The 21,321-nt window shown below is 59.3% G+C and overlaps 2 protein-coding genes across 3 annotated transcripts in view; one reads left to right on the forward strand and one right to left on the reverse strand.

Moving 5' to 3' along the window:
- Positions 1–2,031: 2,031 nt before the first annotated feature.
- The window catches only part of BRF1 (BRF1 RNA polymerase III transcription initiation factor subunit), a 35,426-nt gene continuing 16,136 nt past the window's right edge, over positions 2,032–21,321 (forward strand). Inside the window, exons 1-5 of one of the 2 annotated variants that reach the window (XM_040974976.1) lie at positions 2,032–2,241; positions 4,847–4,927; positions 6,535–6,708; positions 11,291–11,322; positions 17,031–17,103. In XM_040974976.1, coding sequence (XP_040830910.1) covers positions 2,058–2,241; positions 4,847–4,927; positions 6,535–6,708; positions 11,291–11,322; positions 17,031–17,103 — 544 coding nt within the window. In that variant the 5' untranslated portion in view covers positions 2,032–2,057. The remainder of the gene's footprint in view (positions 2,242–4,846; positions 4,928–6,534; positions 6,709–11,290; positions 11,323–17,030; positions 17,104–21,321) is intronic. The other variant, XM_040974977.1, reaches the window with a different exon arrangement.
- On the reverse strand, positions 17,519–19,605 carry BTBD6 (BTB domain containing 6). The gene is made up of 4 exons (XM_040974978.1): positions 19,199–19,605; positions 19,026–19,116; positions 18,821–18,939; positions 17,519–18,751 (listed from the first exon to the last, which is right to left on the reverse strand). Exons 1-4 carry the CDS (start codon positions 19,576–19,578, stop codon positions 17,719–17,721), a joined length of 1,623 nt encoding a protein of 540 aa, XP_040830912.1. The 5' UTR covers positions 19,579–19,605; the 3' UTR covers positions 17,519–17,718.

A 21,321-nucleotide genomic window follows, 5' to 3' on the forward strand; every position in this document is an offset into this window, starting at 1 on the left:
GCTGCTCCACCTCCCATCCAGCTCCCTGCTTGTAGCCTGGGAGAGCAGTTGAGGACAGCTCAGTAAAGGATGGCTCAGCTCTGGCAATTGCAACTATTTGAGGAGTGGATGGGAGATCTTTCTCTCCCTCTCTCTGTATTTCTGCCTTTCAATTAAAAAATATATATGTGACGAATATGTTCAAAGGAAAAAAAATGAGAAGATACAGATTTTCATCAGATACTTGCAATAATGTATGGGAAGTGAATGATACATGAACCTCATAACCTGCAGACAATATCAATGAGGTTGGCACTGGATAAGGTTCCTGGCACCTCACACAGGGCCGTGGTACAGCACAGAGAGCCACGCCTCACAAGGCTAGCAGCCATATGGTAGCACAGGTCCACTCACAGTCACTCTGCTGATCCAGCTCCCTGCTACCTGTGCCGGGGAGGCAGGCAGCCATGCCCTGAGGACTTGGGCCCCAGCCACTCATGGGAATACTCAGAAGGAGCTCCTGGCTTTGGCCTGGCCCCTCCCTGGCAGTTGCAGCCTTTTGGGGAGTGAACTAGCAGGTGGAAGAGTCCTCTGGCACACTGTCTCTTGTACCCCTCTCTGTCTCTCTGTGGCTCGCCTTCTGAACAAGCCATTCTTTAAGAAAAGTAAAGTAAAAGCAAGTCACAGGTAGCAGAAGAGAATCTTGGAAGGATGCAAAGGAGGACAGGGACCACTCAGCCCAGAGCTGGGGAGGGAGGGCGCACGGAGACAGGGACCACTCAGCCCAGAGCTGGGGAGGGAGGGCGCACAGAGACAGGGACCACTCAGCCCACAGCTGGGGAGGGAGGGGACACACAGATCTTATGTTCGGTGGTTTGCCCCCAAAGGCCTCTGTGATGCAGGCACTCCCAGCAACATTAGCATGAACCCCTGTCGCAATGCAATGTCACAATCTATACAAGGGGAATTCTAGTTTCTAGCTTTCCTGTTCCCCCCTAAAGAATTTCCTAAATGAGTCACCAGCTGCAGGTGACTCACTCCAGAAAGCATAGGAATCACCTCCAAGCCTTTGAAAACCCTGTGGACATTCTTCTTCTTTTAACCGTCCCCATCGCTGCTTCCCGCCCCAGAACTCAGCCAGGCTGAGGTCGGCAGGCAGGAGTTCCCTGGGGTGCGGGGCTCGGGACCCAGGCCGCCTCGGGATGCCGCGGGCAGAAGCGAGGGCAGCAGCCGCAACCAAGGCGTCCAAGGTCCGTCCCGGGACCCTCCCCACGGACCGCGCCGGGACCAGACGGGTGGGCACCTGCGGGCTGCGGGGCGTGGGAAGCCGGGGCTTGCAGGCGCGGAACACGCACAGCATGAGGGGCGTCCCAGGTTCCCACCTAGGCCGCATCCTCGAACCCGGGGACGGCGGGGCGCCCCCAGACCGCGCAGCCGCCACAAGGGCGAACCGCGCAGCCTGTCTCCAAGCCCATTCTCAGGCCCCGCCCCCGCCCGCGCGTCTGCCACGCTCATCGCCCTAGGCCCCGCCTACCCATCCCCACGTCCCCTGAGGAGGGCATGCTCTACCCAGGTCCCGCCCACGGTGGACGCATTGGGTGCTAGACACGCCCACCGCGGAGCCCCCTCTAGCCAGGCCCCGCCCCTCATGCTGTGCGTGTTCCGCGCTCGGCTCTAGTCCCGCCCACCGCGCAGGCCCCGCCCACTCCGGCCGGCTCGGCGCTAGTCCCGCCCACCGCGGAGCCCCCTCTAGCCAGGCCCCGCCCACGCCGGCCGCGCTCGGCGCTAGTCCCGCCCACCGCGCAGGCACCGCCCCTCCGACGGCGCTCGGCGCGCACGGCCCGGCCTCCCGGGCGGCCTTCCTTCCCGAAGGCTCGGAGTCGCGCGGTCGGGAGTCCGCGGGAGCCGTGGCCGTCCCGGCGGCCGTTGAGGGCGGCCCGGTTCCGGCGGGTGCGCGAATCTGCCGCTGCCAATCGGCAGTGCGGCGCGGGGCGGCCTCGCGAGAGCGCGGCGGGCGGACGCGGCTGCGCGGAGGGCGGCGGGCGGAGGGCGGCGGGCCGGGGGCCGGGGCCGCCAGCATGACGGGCCGCGTGTGCCGCGGCTGCGGCGGCACGGACATCGAGCTGGACGCGGCACGCGGCGACGCGGTGTGCACGGCCTGCGGCTCGGTGCTGGAGGACAACATCATCGTGTCCGAGGTGCAGTTCGTGGAGCACGGCGGCGGCGGCTCGTCGGCCGTGGGCCAGTTTGTGTCGCTGGACGGTGAGTGCGCGGTCCCGGGTGGGCTCTGCCGCTCCAGGGAGCGGAGCCCGCGTCGCTGGAGTGACCCTGGGTGCTGCGGGTGCTGCTGGTGCTGCAGAGGCAGACCTCCATCCGCGGGTTCCCTGCCCAGGCGGGGTCCAGCCGAGGCCAGGAGCCAGAGCATCGGGTCCCCAGGCCTCGGCATCCTCCCCTGTCCGCCCAGCGTGGACGCGAAGCAGCCCCCGAGGGAGCTCGGTCGGCAGCAGCTGCATCCATTATCGTTGTTTAAGGCGTCCCTGAGGTTGTCTGTGCAGAGGGCCTTGCTGTGGGTGTGAGCTGTTCTATCCCTCGGGTGTAGGGTGTGTGTGTGTGTGTGAGCTGTACTGTCCCTCGGGTTTGGGGTGTGTGTGTGTGAGCTGTACTGTCCCTCGGGTGTGGATCTGTGTGTGTGTGTGTGAGCTGTACTGTCCCTCGGGTTTGGGGTGTGTGTGTGTGTGTGTGTGTGTGTGTGAGCTGTACTGTCCCTCGGGTTTGGGGTGTGTGTGTGTGTGAGCTGTACTGTCCCTCGGGTGTGGATCTGTGTGTGTGTGTGTGTGTGTGAGCTGTACTGTCCCTCGGGTGTGGATCTGTGTGTGTGTGTGTGAGCTGTACTGTCCCTCGGGTGTGTGTGTGTGTGTGTGTGTGTGTGAGCTGTACTGTCCCTCGGGTGTGGATCTGTGTGTGTGTGTGTGTGAGCTGTACTGTCCCTCGGGTTTGGGGTGTGTGTGTGTGTGTGTGTGTGTGTGAGCTGTACTGTCCCTCGGGTGTGGATCTGTGTGTGTGTGTGTGTGAGCTGTACTGTCCCTCGGGTGTGGATCTGTGTGTGAGCTGTACTGTCCCTCGGGTGTGGATGTGTGTGTGTGTGTGTGTGTGTGTGTGTGTTTGTGTGTGTGTGAGCTGTACCGCCCCTCGTGTGTGTGTGTGGGCTGTCTGTCCCTCGGGGGTGGGTGACTGTGGGTTCTGTGTGTGCAGTTTGTCTTCATTCTGGCTTTTCTAAGGTTGCGATCACCAATGTGTATTTATTCCATGGGATGCCCTGCTGTGTGTACTGATGGTATCCTGTATGGTTTTTTTGTATGTTGTTGTTGAGGTGGCTTTTTTTTTCCCCTTCACTAAATAAAACAGTAGCTATATGTGTATGGGATGATGTTGGCCACAGGTGGCAACCCAGCCACTATACCTCAAGGCTGTCCTTTTTCTAATGCAACATTGAGTTTTTTGTTGCAGGTGCATATCTCATTTTAGTGGAACAATGGGCAACTTTTTTTCTTTTTCTAAAAGGAAAGTTGGAAGACTGTGGGAACCAGGCTGAGATATGGAGGATCTGGCGGAGCCCCAGGAAGGACTGTGGCCTTCCCTGTGGGTTTCCTGTAGCTGGAAGGTCTCAAGCCTAGGAGCCCTGTACTTGATAGGGACAGCAAGGACTTTTTGTCTCAGCTTGCTGACCCTGTAGTGAAGACCCCAGTGGGGTTCTCATTTTGGCGGGTCACCCTGCGTGCCTCCCCCGGCCTCCAGCCCCATGAGGGCAGCTGCCAAGACCTGGCTTACCTGCCCCCGCCTCCAGAAGACTGCTGGGGGTCATGATCCTGGTGGACGATCTCTCCATCTCGTCTTCTTTCTCACTAGGTCTGGCTTTCAAATAAAATTTAGGAAGAAAAGGAAGCCTGGTTGTGACTCCCAAGCTGTCTGTAGGTGCCTCTGGCTGCCCAGGTGGGAGGCCTGTGGTTCCCTCCACCGCCAGGGGGCAGCAGATGGCCACTGGACTGTTGGGGTTTTGCCCAGCCCAGCTGCTGTCCGGCTGGCTGCCTTAGAGTTTTCTTGGCTACTTTGATTTCTGGTTGCTTCCGGCTGTAAGTCCTTGGGGTTCCTTCCCTGATAAATTCAGGCCATGCCCGTTTTCAGCCTGCATTTGTGGCCCCACGATTTCCTCAGAGGATCTGTCCCCGGGGTTCCGTGGGTCCCTGTCTCATCTTCACTGTGTCTCTTGCGCAGGCCTGCGTGGTGTGTGTCTGTACTCTATCACAGTCACATTGGCTCCTGTGCCAGCTGCTGAGGACCAAGGCCTTTGTCCACAGTGACTGCAGGGGCAGGGGAAGGACCCTCCCGGAGCCACCTGGTATCTTCATGGGCATAGCGCCCGAGTGCCAGCCCTGAGCCCTGCTAGGTGGGGTACAGCAGTCAGTTGTCAGAGTTCCCCAGCAGAGTGCCCAGCAGGCCTCAGTGGACCAGGTTGTACACTGGGTGCCTCCTGCGAGCCAGCTACCTGGTGGCTTGGAGTGACACAGGGCATGGTCCCTGCCCTCTGGGCACCTGTTGTCCAGTGGGAAGAAGGGTCTGCTGAAGTGTCAGAGGACAGGTGCAGTGGGTGGGCTGGCCAGAGAGTGTGGCATGAGGGGCTGGCCTGGGGTGTCCCCCTGCCTTTGCTGGGGCTCTGGACTTGGGGTACAGTACAACATGGTAGACAGCAGATGGCCCTGTGGGGGCCTGGGGCAGGTCATGGCTGGGTCTGTGTGAGTGACAGCATCCTCCCTATGGTTCTTCACCCACGTGGGTCCTGACCTACTGCTAACTAGTCTCTGTGTTCTAGGTGCTGGCAAGACTCCGACTCTGGGCGGTGGCTTCCATGTGAATCTGGGGAAGGAGTCGAGAGCGCAGACCCTGCAGAATGGTACTCTCCCACCAGATGGCCGGGGGGGGGGGTGTTCCTGGCACTGGGGCCGCAGCGCAGGAGCTCGGGATGGGTGAGACCTGCCCTGCGCGTGGGCCTGGTGCCTGCCATGGCCTTCTCTGAGCTCAGTGGAGGCTGCATGCAGGCGGGGTCATCCGGGGCTTTGAGGCCTCCCCTGGGCTGCAGCCCTGAGCTGTGAGTGCATTGTGTCTGTGGCACTGTGACGTCGCGGGGATATGGTGGGGTGTCTGTCACAGGTGGAGACACGTCTCTTCAGATTCGTCACCCGTTTTAGAAAGCTGCAAGGAGAGTGTATTTATGCACAAGAGATGGAGACCAGGAGCATTGGCATCTGCCAGCCTGCTCCCTTGGGCATCCCTGCCGCTCTGAGGGGGCTGGACTCCCGCTCTCCTAGGCCTGTCTGCTGGATCAGTTGTCTTATTGTTGAGCTTGTTTGTTCTTTCATTTATTTGAAAGGCAGAAGGAAGAAAGAGAGAGATTTCCCACACTTTGGTTCATCTCTTGAATAGCCACAGTGGTCAAGGCTGAAGCTGGCAGGTTCTTCGGGCCCCCTCTGGAAGTGCAGGGGCCCAAGCCCTTGGGCCACCCACAGCTGCCTCCCCAGGGTCCTCAGCAGGGAGATGCATTTGAAGTGGAGCAGCGAGACTTGAACTAGTGCCCCTGTGGGAGGCTGGTGCCGCAGGCCGTGGCTTTATGCACGATGCCAGCGCGCTAGGGAAGTTCTTTGTTTAGATACGATTCAGACATTCTCAATGTGTCGCTGGGACGGTGTGCAGCGTCTCCGTCTGTTCCGATGCAGTCCTCACTCCAGGCAGCTGGTCCTGGGATTTCTTCCGAGCTTTATGGGATAGGTGTTGGTTTTACTCGTTTTGGCATGGTGCGGGGTAGAGACCGAGATTCGAGATTCGTTCTTTTGTGTGTGTCCATGTTTCCCAGGACAGTGGATTGAAAGCTCCTGTTTTCCGTGGGACCCTTGCTGACTTCCCTAGTAGGAAACCAGTTGAACATGAGGACGAGGGCTTACTTCTGGACTCAGCCTGTGCCACGGGCCAGGACATCTGTCCCCATGCCAGGGTCAGAGGGTTCATCGGATGCTGGTGTCACGGGCGGAGGATTCATCCACCACGTCACAAGGCCGGCCCCAAGTTCTGGCTCGTGTGGCAGGGCTTATTCCGTCCTGGGAGGCGTGGGTTGCATTTCCAGCTCCGGGTGCCAGCCTGGCCTCCCCCCAGCAGTGGATGTCTGGAGGGAACTGGTACATGGGAGCTTTCTCTGTCTCTGAAGCAATACGTCCTTTAAGCAAAACCTGTGTTCTTGTTTTCCTTACCCATCAGTTCAGCAGTGTTGTACATCGTGCTCACAGCCTGTCAGGTGTGCACCACACGGGCTGTAGGATTAGCTTCCACATCTGCCCCACTTCTTTATTGGAGAAGCAGATGTAGGGCGGGTTGACAGGGCCGTGTGGCTGACAGGAACCCAGGCACTTGGGCTAGCGCTGGGCATCAGGCTTGGGTCCTCTGGGGGATGGGGTGTGCTAGTTGGTGTCCTCACTGTTGGAGTTCACCTGGCGTCTCTGTGTGGCATAGGGCGGCGCCACATCCACCACCTGGGGAGCCAGCTGCAGCTGAACCAGCACTGCCTCGACACAGCCTTCAACTTCTTCAAGATGGCCGTGAGCAAGCACCTGACCCGCGGCCGCAAGATGGCGCACGTGATCGCTGCCTGTCTCTACCTGGTCTGCCGCACGGAAGGCACGCCACGTATCCTTGGGTGTGGGGAGCTTGGGTCTCGTGGGCTCCTCCCACATGCCGTGGCATGGGAGTTGCAGTGATGGGGTGTCATCTGCAGGGCTGCGAGGGCAGGACGGGGCCCTGCTGCCCCAGAGGTCATGGTCCTGGTTTTCTTCCGGCCCTTGGGCACTGTGTCCAGCGTGCTCTCGCTGCGGAGATGACCTGATTGGAGGGCTTTGCTGGTCTCACTCCTTTCCGGTAGCTCTACCAGCGTACCTCTCAGTGGGCAGCTCCCACTCGGGACCAGCACAGTGTCAGGAGGCTCCTCTGGAACCTTCCGCCTCTTCTCCCGTTGGGGAATGTCGCCTTCTTGCCCCTCTCTCTTTGCTTGCTGGTCCCTGCTCTACTTGAGGAAGCCCATGTCTGAGCCCCTCTGATTGGTGAGCCTGTGAAGCTGCCTGGGGCAGGCCTGCCTCGCCCCTGCGGCCCAGCTCCTGCTCTCCCTTACCGGGTGGGTTTTGCTGCAGAGGCAGCAGATCCTCTGTGACCTTGGAGTTCACGGCCGATGCTTTCCTCTGCTTGCCTCACGTTAGCTGTTTTTTCTTTTCATGTGTGTTTTAAGATTTATTTATTTGTGTTGGAAAGACAGAGTTACAGAGAGAAAGTGAGACATAAAGATCTTCCATCTGCTGGTTCTCTTTCCCCAATCACTGCCTCAACCAGAGCTGTGCCGATCCGAAGCCAGGAGCCCGGAGCCTCTTCCGGGTCTCCCATGCAGGTGCAGGGTCCCAAGGCTTTGGGCCATCCTCTACTGCTTTTCCAGGCCACAGGCAGGGAGCTGGATGGAAAGCGGGGCTGTTGGGATTAGAACCAGTGCCCATATAAAATCCTGGCACATGCAAGGTGAGGACCTCAGCCTCTAGGCTACAGCGCCGGGCCCAGACTGGTTGATTTTTAAAGATTAAACAGACCTTAGCTTAGACTCATCATTGACATGTTATCATTTTTGCTTACTGCTGGGTTTTATTTTCTCATATTTTGTGTCCAAACTTGTGCCATTGACCCAGACTTGCTTTCCCTGTCAAGTCCTTGTCATGTGCAAGTGATGCAGGTAGGCCTGCACAGGTGTCAGGAGCAGCCGTTCATGGCCAGGGTGGATTAGCTTTGTTTGTGTGGAAACTTAGTCATGGACCAGCATCGGTAACATACTTTGTTCGTTTAGTGTGATTGAGTTGTCTTGTAAACGTAAGACATTTGTTCACATTATGTCAGTTGCTAAACACTAGTTATAGTTCTTTGTCATTTTTGAAGATGTTCACACACACACACACACACACACACACACACACACACACATAGAAAGAGGGGTGTGTCCCACTCACTGGGTCACTTCCCAGATGCTGTGTCTGTGGGTCTGGGCAAGGCTGGAGCCAGGAGCCAGGAAACTCCAGTCTGTTCTCCCCCATGGGGCCATCATCTGCTGTCCCAGGCACGGGAGCAGAAAGCTGGACTCGAGGTGGAGCTGCCAGCTTTCCGGGGCAGGATGCTGGCGTCACAGGTGGACACCAGCCTGCTGTAGTGTCCACTGCTGGAAGCTGCTCCGAACGGCCCCTCTGCTGTCTGCTGAGTGACACCCTGTTTGTCGTAAGTGGACGAGTTCTGCCTTCCTGTTACGGCTTCTCCTAGTCTTTGTCTTGGTAATAGTTTTACTGAGATGAAATTCACATACTAGACAGTGCAGCTGCTGCGTCGGTTGACTTGTAGGTGACCCCCACGGTGAGGGCCCAGCACCCTGCTCTCAGATCTTTGGTGCCCTGGGCCTCAGAAGCCCCTGGCACACTGCTGCTTCTCTGCCCTCGTAAGAGCTGGGAGAAGTTCCAGGTGCCTTGGCTGTATCTTGGCCAGGGCCCCTGCTGGCTGCCCACTGTCAGCAGCCTGCACTAGCCACACTTGGCCTTGCTGATCTGTTGTGTTTCCCGTGGTTTGTTCCCGGGGTGTCTGGTGGGAGCTGAGTGTCAGCCTAGGCAGGGACCCCACTATCTGAACCCTCTGCTGGTTTCCAGGGTGCACCTCAGCAAAACAAGCCCGGGAAACCAGGACCGAGCCCAGGTGCTCTGTGGCAGTACATGGGCTACCTGCTGGGAGAAAGGCTGCTGGTTCCTCAACCGTGCCCTGTCTGTGAGCCAGAGATGACATGCAAGGCCCTTGCCTTCTGCCATGATGTCGCTCTCCAGGCAGCAGAGCGTGGAGGTGTGCTGAACATGCAGGGTCATGCCCGTGGACCTGACTGCGGTGCTGCCTGTCTTTTCCCTAGCATAGAGGTCTTTACTGCGTCCTTGCTGCTGGAGGAGGGCGCTGCCACAGGCTGCACTTCTCTTCCTGGGCTAAGGAGCTGGCAGCATGTCTGGGAGCTGGGCTGTGCTGCCGTGGCTACCACTGCCTGCTGTCAGCTGTCACTTCCCTGCATTCCTTGATGTGCTCACCTGTGGTGGGTAGATCTAGGCACCTGTTCTTGGTGTGTGGCTTCTGCTACCCTGCCCCCCACCCAGCTGCTGAGGCCCAGCACATGCTGAAGTTCTAAGCCTGGGGGGCTTCCTGATGGCTCCCCTAGTTGAGTATTTTTGTTCTGTTTTTACTCTTGATTTTCTTCTACTTTTGTCTGGCTATATTAGGGCCTGTGCTTTTCCTCCGGAGAGGATCACCAGCCTTCATGCACCTGTAGTTGTCTAGGTGCTGTCCTTGGCCTGCACCGGGCTGCGTGGCTGCGAGGGCCTGGCTCCTCCAGACCCACGGAGCTAGTTCGCCCTGTGCCTGCCTGTGTACCTGCAGAGCTGGGTGGGTTCTGTGCTGTCACCTCAGCGTCAGACCCTTGAAGAGAACTGCCAGGCACGGGACATTCAGGCTCTGTGCCCAGTGACTGAGGTGTCCCGTGTCACAGAGGTGGACGTTGGTTTGTGCACATTGCGGCTGTTGGGTGCCATGGGTACCTCTTGCTGTGACCACTGGTCACAGCGGGGGATGGGTGGAAGCTGCAAGCTCCTGTGTTCTCTGTCATGGGTGACCGCTCCTCCCCTGGTGAGAGCCGAGGGTGGCCTGCGTGACTGCTCCTCCCCTGGTGAGAAGCAGGGTGGTCCAGATGCCCGTGCTGTTGGTTGGGTGGTGTTTGCCTGGGAGTCATGAGCACTGCGGGTTTTGTAGGCGGGTGAGCAGTGCGTGCTGAGTGCAGGCCACCATGCATGTCCTTCCCTAGTATGTCCTGGCTTTGTTGTCATTCCCATCCCTGTGCAGATGGACACCACCCATTCGGTGCTTCAGTGCCCAGTGCCTACTCCCCCTGGGCAGCACCAGGGCTGCCACGCGGCTGACTCGCCCAGCTCTTGTCCACCGCTTCCTAGGTGTGCCCTAGTGCGACCTGGGAACCAGGAGCTTGACGCTGCGCTGGCGCCCGCCCTGCAGCTCTCCAAGCTGGTTTCATACTGACAGACATGTGTGAGGTGTCTCTGTGTGGTGTTCCCGTGGGTTTTGGATAATTCCACCTTCCAGGGAGCGAGAGGTAGCAGAAGGGAGGGCTGGGGAGACAGTGCAGGGCAGGAGCCAGCAGGGAGTGCTCAAGAGGTGCTCAAGGATGTTGTGGGCTTGGGCCAGGTGGGGTGCGAGTGGAATGTGTGGCCACTGAAGCGCACAGAGCTGAGTATGGTGGGTTTTTAGGTACTGTCGGCTCCGTGGGGTGAGGCACCAGGTTGTGTTCAAGGAAACCCATGGAACGCTGCAGGAGGTTAGAAGTCTCATTCCTGGCTCCTTTCAACACGTGTGCTTTGTGCCACTGCGACCCAGTGAGTGTCCTCAGGCCCGTTGGTCTTGTCCTGTGATCGCAGAGCCCCACCGATGCCACTCCACAGCGGACGGGCTGGCCAGTTGCCTGGGCTTGTCCTTCCTCCTGTGGAGGTCAATCTGGTGCAGGTGAAGCGCTCAGGCATTAACTGCCGCCGCAGCAGACTTGCTGGCAGATTACACCTGCAGCCCAGCTGTGTAGCCCGGCTGTGTAGCCCGGCTGTGTAGCCTGGCTGTGTAGCCCGGATCAGGCCGGGAGCAGTGCTGTTTCTGGTGCAGGCCTCTCTAGGGCCTTGGTTTTCATTTTGTGAGTAATTACCAGGCCAGAGCATATTGAAGATTGTAAGGACACTCAGAAAATCCCAAAAAACGTGATTAGAAGGTGAGCTTAGGAGCTGGTGTTGCGACATATGTGAGAGCCTCTGCTTGCAGTGCCAGCATCCCAAATGGGCACTGCTTCCACTCCCAGCTGCTCCACTTGCCATCCGGCTCCCTGCTCGTGGCCTGGGAAAGCACCCGAGGTTGGCCGAGTCCTTGCAACCATGCACCTGGTGGGAGAGCAGGAGGAGGAGCCTGCTGCCCCTCATCCCTGGCAGTGGGGGCTGCTGTCGCATTGCTAGGCGCCCCCCTCATCTGGAGGTGGGTGTTGCCATCGCACTGCTGCCCTGTGTTGGCAGTGGGGGCTGTGGTCGTGTTGCTGCTCCCGTCTGTGGAGGTGACCTGGACGTGGTGCCTGGCTGGTACTTGCTGAGAGCTGTGTGCCCCTTGACTGGCGCTCCAGACATGCTGCTCGACCTCAGCGACCTGCTCCAGGTACCGGCCCTACACCACCCTGAGGGAGGGGCTGCACTGGTGGACGGGGCACTGCACAGTGCCCCATGTTGCTGCATGCCAGGGAGAGTCCCAGAAGAAGAAATCTGAGTTCACACGCATGCACGCCTGGCTCCAAGGCAGCCTGTCAGCAGCAGTCAGTTGAGGGACAGACTGGGCCCCACAGCCAGCATTTTGTGTTGCTTCTCTTGTTTCCAAACGGCTGAGTGAAGTGGCAAGACCGTGCCAAGGGCCCTGTGCTCACGGGGGAGGCTTGACACTGCATCCCAGGGGCAGCGCTGGGTGCTGGCCTTGACCTCTGGATCCCACACCCTACGTCTTGCGTTGTGGCAGAGCCCGGGTCCCACTGACCTTTTTTTTTTTAATTATTTTATTTGATAGTTACATAGTTGATTAGGACACAAAGGGTCAAGGGTTACAGGAAAGGGGGTAAGATCATTGTTTCCAATGATTATTATGGTTATTATTACTTTCTGTATCTGGGGTAGAGGGGGAGATAAAGGGAGAAGCCCTACCCAGCCTCCCACCCATCCCAGGTCCCGATGGGGGGCCTGGTCCGTGGGCACTGCTCAAGTGGTTTTGATAGTTCCAACAGTTCGGAATTGCTGCCAGTCTCGCTATTCCAAGCACGATGCAATCTCCAGAATCCACTGAGTGACACAGCTCACCTTAGAGTCTCTGTTTGCCCAGATTTTCACTGCCAACACATGGCTGGGGTAGATGGTCGATTTGTTCTGTCCTTCATCCTTCGTTGTGGTACCAGGTGTCCTCTGCAGGTTCTGATGGACTGCCATGTCCTCCATGTACACCTAGATATGCTGTCCACTACTCCATCCGAGCCTCTGAGGCAGCTCAGCTTTGACACTTGCGCTCCATGGTCAGGCCATCGAACCTGCAATTCTCTTCATGGTTGGGGTTCTGAGATTAGCAGTTCAGTTGGAGGAATCCCCAAAGAAACTTCGTCTGAGGTGATCCCAGACCTGATTCTTGTGTGTGGATGCCAGTACAGGGTCTGGCGCAGTCCATCGCCCCAGTTAGCTTATGCATACGCTGGTGGTTGCAATTGCTGGATCAGTTCTGTTTCCAGCCCTGCCTTCCATGCAGTGAGAGCTGCAACTTAGAGCAACCCACAATAACTCCCACCAGGCCCACCCCTTGCCCTGGTTCCTGTGCGCCAGTATATATAGCAGACTGATCCATTCTGTCCCACATCCCATTCAGCTCTCCTACATATCAGTGGGCGTAGAAGCCTAGTGCAACCCAACCAGGGCCACTATCCAGCCCACACACATGCTGGCGGGTGCCGTTCTTTCTAGCCACCGCTGCCCCAGTCCTGGTTTTCATGCTCTCCAGTGGCAATGATAACCCCAGAGGGAAATGCCCACTGTTTCCCTACTGGGCCCACTTCCACTCCCGGATCATGCACTCTCCAGGTGGTTCTGCAGTTTAACTTGACAGAATTAGCCCCCAGTGCCAGCATCTGCCAGCTGATGCTCCAGCAAAGCTCAACCAACCCTGACTTATGCTTGTACCAGTAGGAACATTCAGCCCAGCCTGATTTTTCCCTGCTCTAGCTCACATAAGGCTCACAGGTGTTGTAGCCCTGCCAGGTCTGATCTGTCTCCATCCCAACTTCTGCTGTCCAGTGGGAGTGGTGGTCCAGCAAGGGAGCCCTCCACATTCCCCCTACTGGCTTTGCCCCCTCCCTCCCTGGTTCTCACTTGTGCTGGTTGGGTACTGTGGCCCAGTCTGGCATGGCCCCTCTCGCCTCAGCATTTGCCAGTGGGTGCTGTAGCCTGTCCCGGCCCAACCCACCCACAATTCCAGCTGACATGGGGGTTACAGCCCAGCCCACCAGGCACCCAATCCCAGCTGTACTGTGTACCAGTATGCGTTGTGATTGAACCTGGTCCGACCCACAGTCTTTTGGTGCTCAGATTCACCAGTGGGTGATGTGAACTGCTTCAGCCTGGTCTGTCCCTGACCTATGTATGCTGGTGGGTACCTTTCCCTGGTCTGGTCTGGGCTGCTCCCTATGGTGGTTCTTGCGCTCACCTGCAGGGACTGTGTCCTGATAGAGGAGTTGCCCAGGCTCCTCCATCAAAACACCTCTCAATGTCAGATCTCGCACACATGTCGGTCCAAGGGCCAGCCCTACTTAGTTCACCTCCTGTTCTGGCAGGAACAGTGTCCTTTCCTGACTTACCTTCAGCCCATTCTGAATCTTACTGTTGGATGCTTCAGCCCAGCCAAGGCTTGTCCATACTGAGACACTGCTTACACATGGCTCAGTAGGTGCAGAGACCTAGCCTAGTCTGTCCTACATCTACCCTGGTCCTCCAGAGCACCAGATGGTGCTGGAGTCTTGCCCGGCTCAGTGTGTCCAGCGCCAGTCCACACTTGTGCCAAAGGACACTGCTGCCATATCCAGACCAGAATGCACCTCCACTCTGGCCCCCACACTCACCAGTGGGAAACCCAACTCAGCTAGGGTGTCCTCTTACCAGTCGGGCCTGTTCCCAGCCATAGATTGCACGCATGTTAGTGGTTGTTCTGACCCAGCTTGGCATAGCCCCTTACCTGTCTTGACCTTTGATTTATGTTCTTACTTGTGAGCTAAGGTTTACTCTACCCTGCCCAGTCTGCCCCCTTCCATAACCAACCTGCACTTTAGCTAACAGTTGGAGCTACTTTGCCCAGCCTGCCCAACCCCCAGGCCTGGACCATGTGATCATCAATGAGAGCTATGGCCCACTAGGGGAGTTACCCAAGTTCCCCCACTTGACCCACTCCCAGACCCAGATCTCATACATGCTAGTGGGTGTTAGGCCAGTGCCCGGCACAGTCTACCCTTCCATCTTGGCCTTGTATGAGCTGGTAAATGTTGCAGCCCGGCCCACCCTACACCCTGTTTTAGGATGCAAATTTGGGTGCTGCTGCCTTGACCTGCCCAGACTGTTGTTGGTTCCTCTACCCGTGAGTGATGGCAGTTTCCATGAATCACCACCCCAACTCTTGAGCTAACCAGTGGGACTTGTATTTCCACAGGGTTGGGCCCATTTATCCCCTGCAGAATCTACCCCCAGACTTGGTTCCTCACATGCTGGTTGGTGTCATGACCCTTGCTAATGTGACCCATCCCCTGTTCCACACTCAGTCAGCTACTGGGATCTAGCCCTACCAGACATGACCTTAGCCATAGCTTTTGTGTGGGCTGGCGTGTGGCAGTCAGCGATGCTGTGCACTAACAGCCCATCTCAGGACTCCCATGTGGGCTGGTGAATCAGTCTGACCCAAACAGATCTTACAGACTCTCTTCTCCAAACCACCAGGTCTCAGTCCCTAAGCTTGCCCACAAGTTCAGTGACCCTGTTGCTGGAAGTCACACTGCATTCATCCCTCACCTACACTCACATTGGCCTTATCCACAGATGTCTCTAGGCAGCCGATACATACCCTTAAACCCTAGAGCTCACTGCTGGGTGGCCAGCAGGTGGAGCCTCACGCCACCTGGTGCGCTGGCCTCCCAAAAGCTCATGGCGACGGTATCCGTGGCCCAAGTATTGGGTGTGACCTGGCTTGGGTGCCCTCTGCAGCTGCCACACTGCTAAGGGCTCCTGATACCTAAACCCCGCAGTTGAACACCCACTGTCTAGGTTCCTCCGGTCACAAGGTGGTGGCAGCAGGGCGGAGCTCCGCTGACCATTCTTGAGGACTCAGGAAGGGAAGTGGCACTGACTATGTGTCAGCAGATCCGGGTGGCACCTCTGGTGTTCACTTGGCTTGGCTCAGGTTTTCATCCTCCCAGCTCTCTTGGGTCGGCATCTCTCAGCAGCTATTGCTGAAATAGTTTGTGGTCAAGCTAAAAATAACCTGTTGGAATTGTGATAATCCCATCGCTCCGCATTTCAGATGTACCCTGCTTAGTTCAAGGCCCTGGGGTCCCATGTGCAGTCTGGTAAATTTCCAGGAGAGGCAGGTATGGGACGTCCATCAGGTGGACACTCCTGCACATTCAGGGCTGACCTCAGCTGGGGAGGCACCTCTGAAAACCATGGCCCCTGTCCTTGGGGGAGGTGGCATGCTGGGAAGTGAGGGGCCAGTGGGGCAGCACTGGGCAAGAAAGGCCAGTGGGGCAGCACTGGGTGAGGACGTCATCCTATCAGCAAGAGACTGATCTAGGGACTTGCCCTAAAGATTTATTTGTTGGAAAGGCAGTTATAGTTCATTTCCCAGATGGCTGCAGCAGCAGAGCTGGGCCAGTCTGGAGCCAAGAACCTCTTCCAGGTCTCCCACATGGGTGCAGGATTTCAAGATATTGGGCCATTTTCCACTGCTTTTCCAGGCACACTAATAGGGAGCAGGAACTGGATTTTAAGTGGAGCCCCAGAACCTGAACTGCCCCCAGATAGAATACTTACAACACCCACAGTGCCAGCCCCAAGGGCTGGTCACTTTAACGGAATGAACAGAAGGTTGAGAACAGAAGGGACCACTCAAATTCATCTCATCTTTCCATACCCCAAAAGTGAAGCATCTCCTAGGCCCACACCATGGCAGCCTGCAGGAGCTGGCACCTGTGTAGGAAGCCCTCTGCTCCGGAGCCAACTGAGGGGCTCTTGGAAGGGGAGCAGAACACGGTGTGCCTCTCGGGCAGCACTGCAACCCTGACCTCCTTCAACAGTGTTCCTGCACGTTGCCCCAGGACTGTGCACATGCCACATCCACCTGAAGGGCTTTTAGGGGAGACTGTTCCCCCATGTGTGTCTGGGACCTTTAGGGGGCATGGGCAGAAGGCAGGGCCGCCCTCAAGAGCCTGGGCATCCAGCAGCATTTCTTGCTTTGCTGTGGCCTAAACAGGCAGACTGCAGGAGGCCTGTCATGTAGGGGCTGCTGGGAATTCAGCTCTGAGGGCTGGTAGGCCCAGGTGGGCAAATGCTCATGGCCCTGGGCTGGGCCCTGGCGGACACATGCTGACCGCCCTGGGCTGGTTCTGCATAGCACACATTCATGCATAATTTTCTGCCACACCTACACATAAATGCCTATGTGTTACACGCATGTACTTGGCATGCTCATGTACACTTAGGAACTCTGCATGAGGCAGCAGGATTCCTTGGCAGGACACTTAGAACTGCTGGCCCATTCAGCCTGCACTCCTGCACTGACCACTTCCCATATATTCCCAACCAACTTTGTATGTTGCCCCATGGGCCTGTTAGTCTTTCACCTGAGTCTGCCCCCGACCCAGACAGCAAGGCAGGGCGTTGTCCAAGGGCCTCACGCACAAGGCTCTGGGGACCTTGGGGTCTTTGAAGTGACGGACATGAGGTCCTGGGGCTGGCCTAGCCTGGATGGCCTGTCACAATGAAGCAGCCTCCCTGTGCCTTGGGTCAGGGGTCATGAGAACCTCAACTGGGTTCCTGGGTCACCTAGGACAGGATGCAGTGAGAGGACAGAGGGCTGGTGAGACAGCTGGGGTGGAGGTTGTGGCTTGGCAGTATGTGTGGGCCCAGCAGCGCTGTCCTGTGCTCCTGAATGGATGTCCGCTGTGTAGTGGTGCCCTAGCCAATGTCCTGCAGCAGGTTCTCCCCAACAGAAGCAGTCATGACCCGGGGTCCCCAGGGGAGCCATGTGCAGCCAGCGGGTCCTTGCTTCCTAACACAGTCTCCTGGTGTTTCTCCCCACAGGTGAACGTGTACGTGCTGGGGAAGACTTTCCTTCTGCTGGCACGGGAGCTGTGCATCAATGCACCCGCCATAGGTAGGCCTCTGGGCTGTGGGAGGGCCAGCTGTGGCTTCAGAGAAGCCAGCCGAGCACAGGGCCCTTTGGGAAGGAGTGTGCCCAAGGACTATGGGCCCTCAGCAGGTGCAGTGCTGTCTGACAGGGTGGTGGGGGACAGGTCTGGGGCTGACAGCCCAGCGTGCTGGAAGGTGTTCTTGGTTTGTTCTTATGTGAGAGATGAAGGAACTCCCACCTGCTGGTTCACTGCCTGCAGTGTCTCGGGGTTGGGGCTGAGGCTGGAGTCCAGGTCTCCCGAGTGGCCAGCAGGGGTCATCCGCTGCCTTCCGGGGTCTGCCTGGCAGAAGTTGGAACTGGGAGTCGAACCCAGGCACTGAGATGGCGGTGCAGGTGCTGCCCACGTGCCCAGCACTGCCATTACAACTTCCCGATGCACGTCCTTTTCTGGAGCCTTTATTACGAAAACCCCTTTGGGTGGGCAAGTGGCATGACTTCTCCGTGCAGGCGGCGTAGGCGCCGGGGAAGGGGCCAGGCACTGCCCGATGCCCATCCCTGCCACCGGGGCTCCGTCGCAGTGTCCCCAGGGCCCAGGAGGTGTCCTGCACCTCCCCTGCACCTGGCCTCCCCCTTGGCGTGTTAGGCATAGAAGATGAGCTCGGGGATCTGCCCGCCCTGCACCCCGGTTCCATTGGTGCTGTCTGATGAGCACTGGAACTGGAAGGTCACTTTCCCACACTGCACCTCAGTCATCCCCTCCTGTCCAAAGTAGCTGAGCTCGCTGCCGTCCAAGACGGCGCTGGCCGTGTAAAAGGTGTCCTGTTCCACCTGGACCGGGTGCTCAAACCACACTGAGAAGGTGTTGCTGGACCCATCGGACACAAACTTGGTCAGGTTCTGCGCCAGGACCACGCCCAGCCGTTTGAGCTCGATCTTGACTGTGTATTCGGCCTTCCCAGAGCTCGAGCCGTACAAGCCCAGCCCGGCCACGAACACTCTCCTGTCCACGGCAAACTGGATGCTGTCACAGCGCCCGCGGTACCGCCACTGGTTGCTGCGGTAGGCGGATGACTGGAAGCGGTGGCACCTCTGTGGGGTGAGGCCCTTCCGCTTGGCCAGGGGGAAGTCCAGGAGGGGCTTGTTGGCCGCTGTGTACCACAGGAAGATGTTGTGGGTCTCCTCCAGCGTCAGAATGTCCGACTGTGCCGCACCGTTGGCAAACTCCTCGAGGCTCATGGTCGGTATGCGCACGAGGTACAGGACACGCCCCAGGACGTGTCGCTTGTTGAGCGGGGTGGCCGGCAAGCCCTGCCTCTTGCACTCGGCCTCGGCCCAGCTCAGCACGGCCTCGAAGACCACCGCCTCCTTGGTGTTGAGGGCCTCCCGCGTGACGATGATCTCTAGCGTCTGCCGGTCGATCTCACAGAAGCCCTCGGAGCGCAGGGCCATCTCGGCCTGGGCGTCGATCACCTCCCAGCAGCGCTGCGTCAGCTCGGGCTCCTCGAAGAGCCGGCTCTGGGACAGCAGCACGCACGCGTTCTTGGCTTCCAGGCTGGTCTCCAGAAAGTTGACGCAGGCCTTGGCCAGTGCGGGCACGATGTACTTCTTGGCCGCGTACAGCGTGGCCAGCACGGTGTCGGCTTCCAGCTCAATCTCGTCACTGTACAGGTACCTGGGGCACAGGCTCGCGTGGGCGTCCTGTGCAGCGGCGCCCCTCCCCCGCCCCTGCTCCCCGACTTACTTGAGCAGGATCAGGAAGGCTGCGGGCTCCACGTCCGGGATGTGGATCTCCGACTTGACCTCGGCCAGGTCCCCGTAAAACATGGCATAAAAGACGGAGCTGCCCACGGCCAGCACGTACTGTGGGGGAGACGGGCGCGTGAGCCGCGGGGGGCTCCGGCCCACTGCTCCCGGGCCCTCAGGCCCCCGGCCGCGCCCGCACCCACCTTGTGGGCGGGCACCCTCCTGGCTGCCCCGAGCGGCCCCACGATGAAGTGGACGTCGGCCATGAGCTCGTTGTTGAACATCAGCGCGTTCCTGCAAGGGCAGAGGACGGGGGGCTCGGTCTGCGGGGCCGGCGCCCGCGCGCCGGGGAGGGGAGGGCGCCGGCCGGGCTCACCTCTCGCGCAGCGTCGGGTGGAAGGACTGCCAGTTGGGGCTCTCCAAGTTGTTGTTGTTGGGCGCGGGCGGCGCGGGCGCGGGCGGCGGCGGGGCCGGGGCCGGCGCGCTGGGCGGGCAGCGCGGGCCGGCCTTCCTGCCCGTCGCGCCGGGGGCGGCCGCGGCGTTGCTGTTGGCCAGGTCGGTGGCGGCGGCCGCGGCGCCGGCGGGGGCGTAGAGCTCCGCGGCCATCTTCGCGGCCGGGGCGGCCTGGGCGCAGGTGGGCGCCGCGCCGCGCACCCTCGCGCCGCGCCGGGGCCTGGGCAGCGGCTCGGCGAGCACCAGCAGCGAGCTGAGGCACTGCGCGACGCGGCCGTGCAGGCAGGCGAGCGGCAGCAGCATGGGGCCGCGGCGGCCGGAGGGCGCAGCAGCCCGCGCCGCGGCCCCACCCGCCCGGCGCCCCTGCCCGCCCGGCGCGCGGCTGCTGCGTCACGGCGCCCCTGCGTCACGGCGCGGCGAGGCCCCGCCCCGGGGGCGTGACGTGTCGCCGGCCGCGCCTGCGCCCCACCTGCCCAGAGCCCACTGTCAGGGAATGTTCCTAAGAGAATGTTTTCAGAAGTGAAAGTGCGGCCACACCCCTTGGGGCTTCAGTTTCCGGTCTCGGCAGGGCCACCCCCACCTTCCAGCCAGGGGCAGGACCCGAACCCAGGATCCCGGGTGCTGGGCACGAGCGCGTAGCGGTCGGGCCACGCAGCAGCTCGCCGTGGAGGGCGCGGCCCCAGGTGGTGGAGCGCCTGCTGCTGAAGGCGGCTGGTACACAGCTGACCCCTGGCCTTCGGTCCGTTTCTTTCTTATTTATTTGTTTATTTATTTTTGTTGCAAAGATCTTCCATCCAGTGATTCACTCCACAAGCGGCTGGAGCTGAGCCAGTCTGAAGCCAGGAGCCAGGAGCTCTTCTGGGTCTCCCACGAGGGTGCAGGGTCCCAAGGCTTTGGGCCGTCCCTCACTGCTTTCCCAGGCCACAGTCAGGGAGCTGGGTGGGAAGTGCAGCAGCTGGAATTAGAACCGGTCTCCATATGGGATCCTGGTACATGAAGGCGAGGACTTTATCCACTAGGCTGCAGCACCGGGCTCAGCTTTTTTTTTTTTTTTCTTTAAAAAGATATTTTATTTTGGAGTCAGAGAGACAGGAAGAGTTTCTTTCGGCTGATTGACTCCCCAGATGGCTGCAAACTGGGCCAATCTGAAAGGGGAAGCCTCTTCTGGGTCTCCCACGAGGGTGCAGGGTCCCAAGGCTTTGGGCCGTCCTCGACTGCTTTCCCGGGCCACAGGTGGGGAGCTGGATGGGGAGCGAGGCTCCGGGATTAGAACCGGCGCCCATATGGGATATCCGCACGTGGAATTGGAGGATTAGCCTGTTGAGTCATGGTGCCAGCCTCATCATGTATTTTTAAATTTTTAAATGTTTTTCTTTAAAATATTTTTTCTCTTTTATTTATATTTTTGGTTTTTCTTCTTTTTTTCTTTTTTTTACTTTTTACTTTTTACGTGTTTCTTTTTATTGTTCTGTTCTTGCCCTTCTTACCATGCTTTCCTGCTTGGTTTGCTTCCCTGGCACAGCCTGGAGCACTGGCAGGACCACAGGGCGCGGTTGCACACTGGCCCTGGACCACCGTCGGCCTTAGGGGTGTGCTGGCGGGAGCCTGGGGCCCTGGGGGAGGAGCCTGGTGCCCTGGGGGAGGAGCCTGGGGCTCCGGGGGAGGAGCTGGGGCCCCGGGGGAGGAGCCTGGGGCCCTGGGGGAGGAACTGGGGCCCTGGGGGAGGAGCCTGGTGCCCTGGGGGAGGAGCCTGGGGCTCCGGGGGAGGAGCTGGGGCCCCGGGGGAGGAGCCTGGGGCCCTGGGGGAGGAACTGGGGCCCTGGGGGAGGAGCCTGGTGCCCTGGGGGAGGAGCCTGGGGCCCCGGGGGAGGAGCTGGGGCCCTGGGGGAGGAACTGGGGCCCTGGGGGAGGAGCCTGGGGCCCCGGGGGAGGAGCTGGGGCCCTGGGGGAGGAGCTGGAGCCCTGGGGGAGGAGCTGGGGCCCTGGGGGAGGAGCTGGGGCCCTGGGGGAGGAGCTTGGAGCCCTGGGGGAGGAGCTGGGGGAGGA

Source organism: Ochotona curzoniae, unplaced genomic scaffold (genome assembly GCF_017591425.1).
Source record: "Ochotona curzoniae isolate NIBS_2020 unplaced genomic scaffold, NIBS_Ocur_1.0 contig_2688, whole genome shotgun sequence".
In the NCBI taxonomy this organism is placed as follows: Eukaryota; Metazoa; Chordata; class Mammalia; order Lagomorpha; family Ochotonidae; genus Ochotona; species Ochotona curzoniae.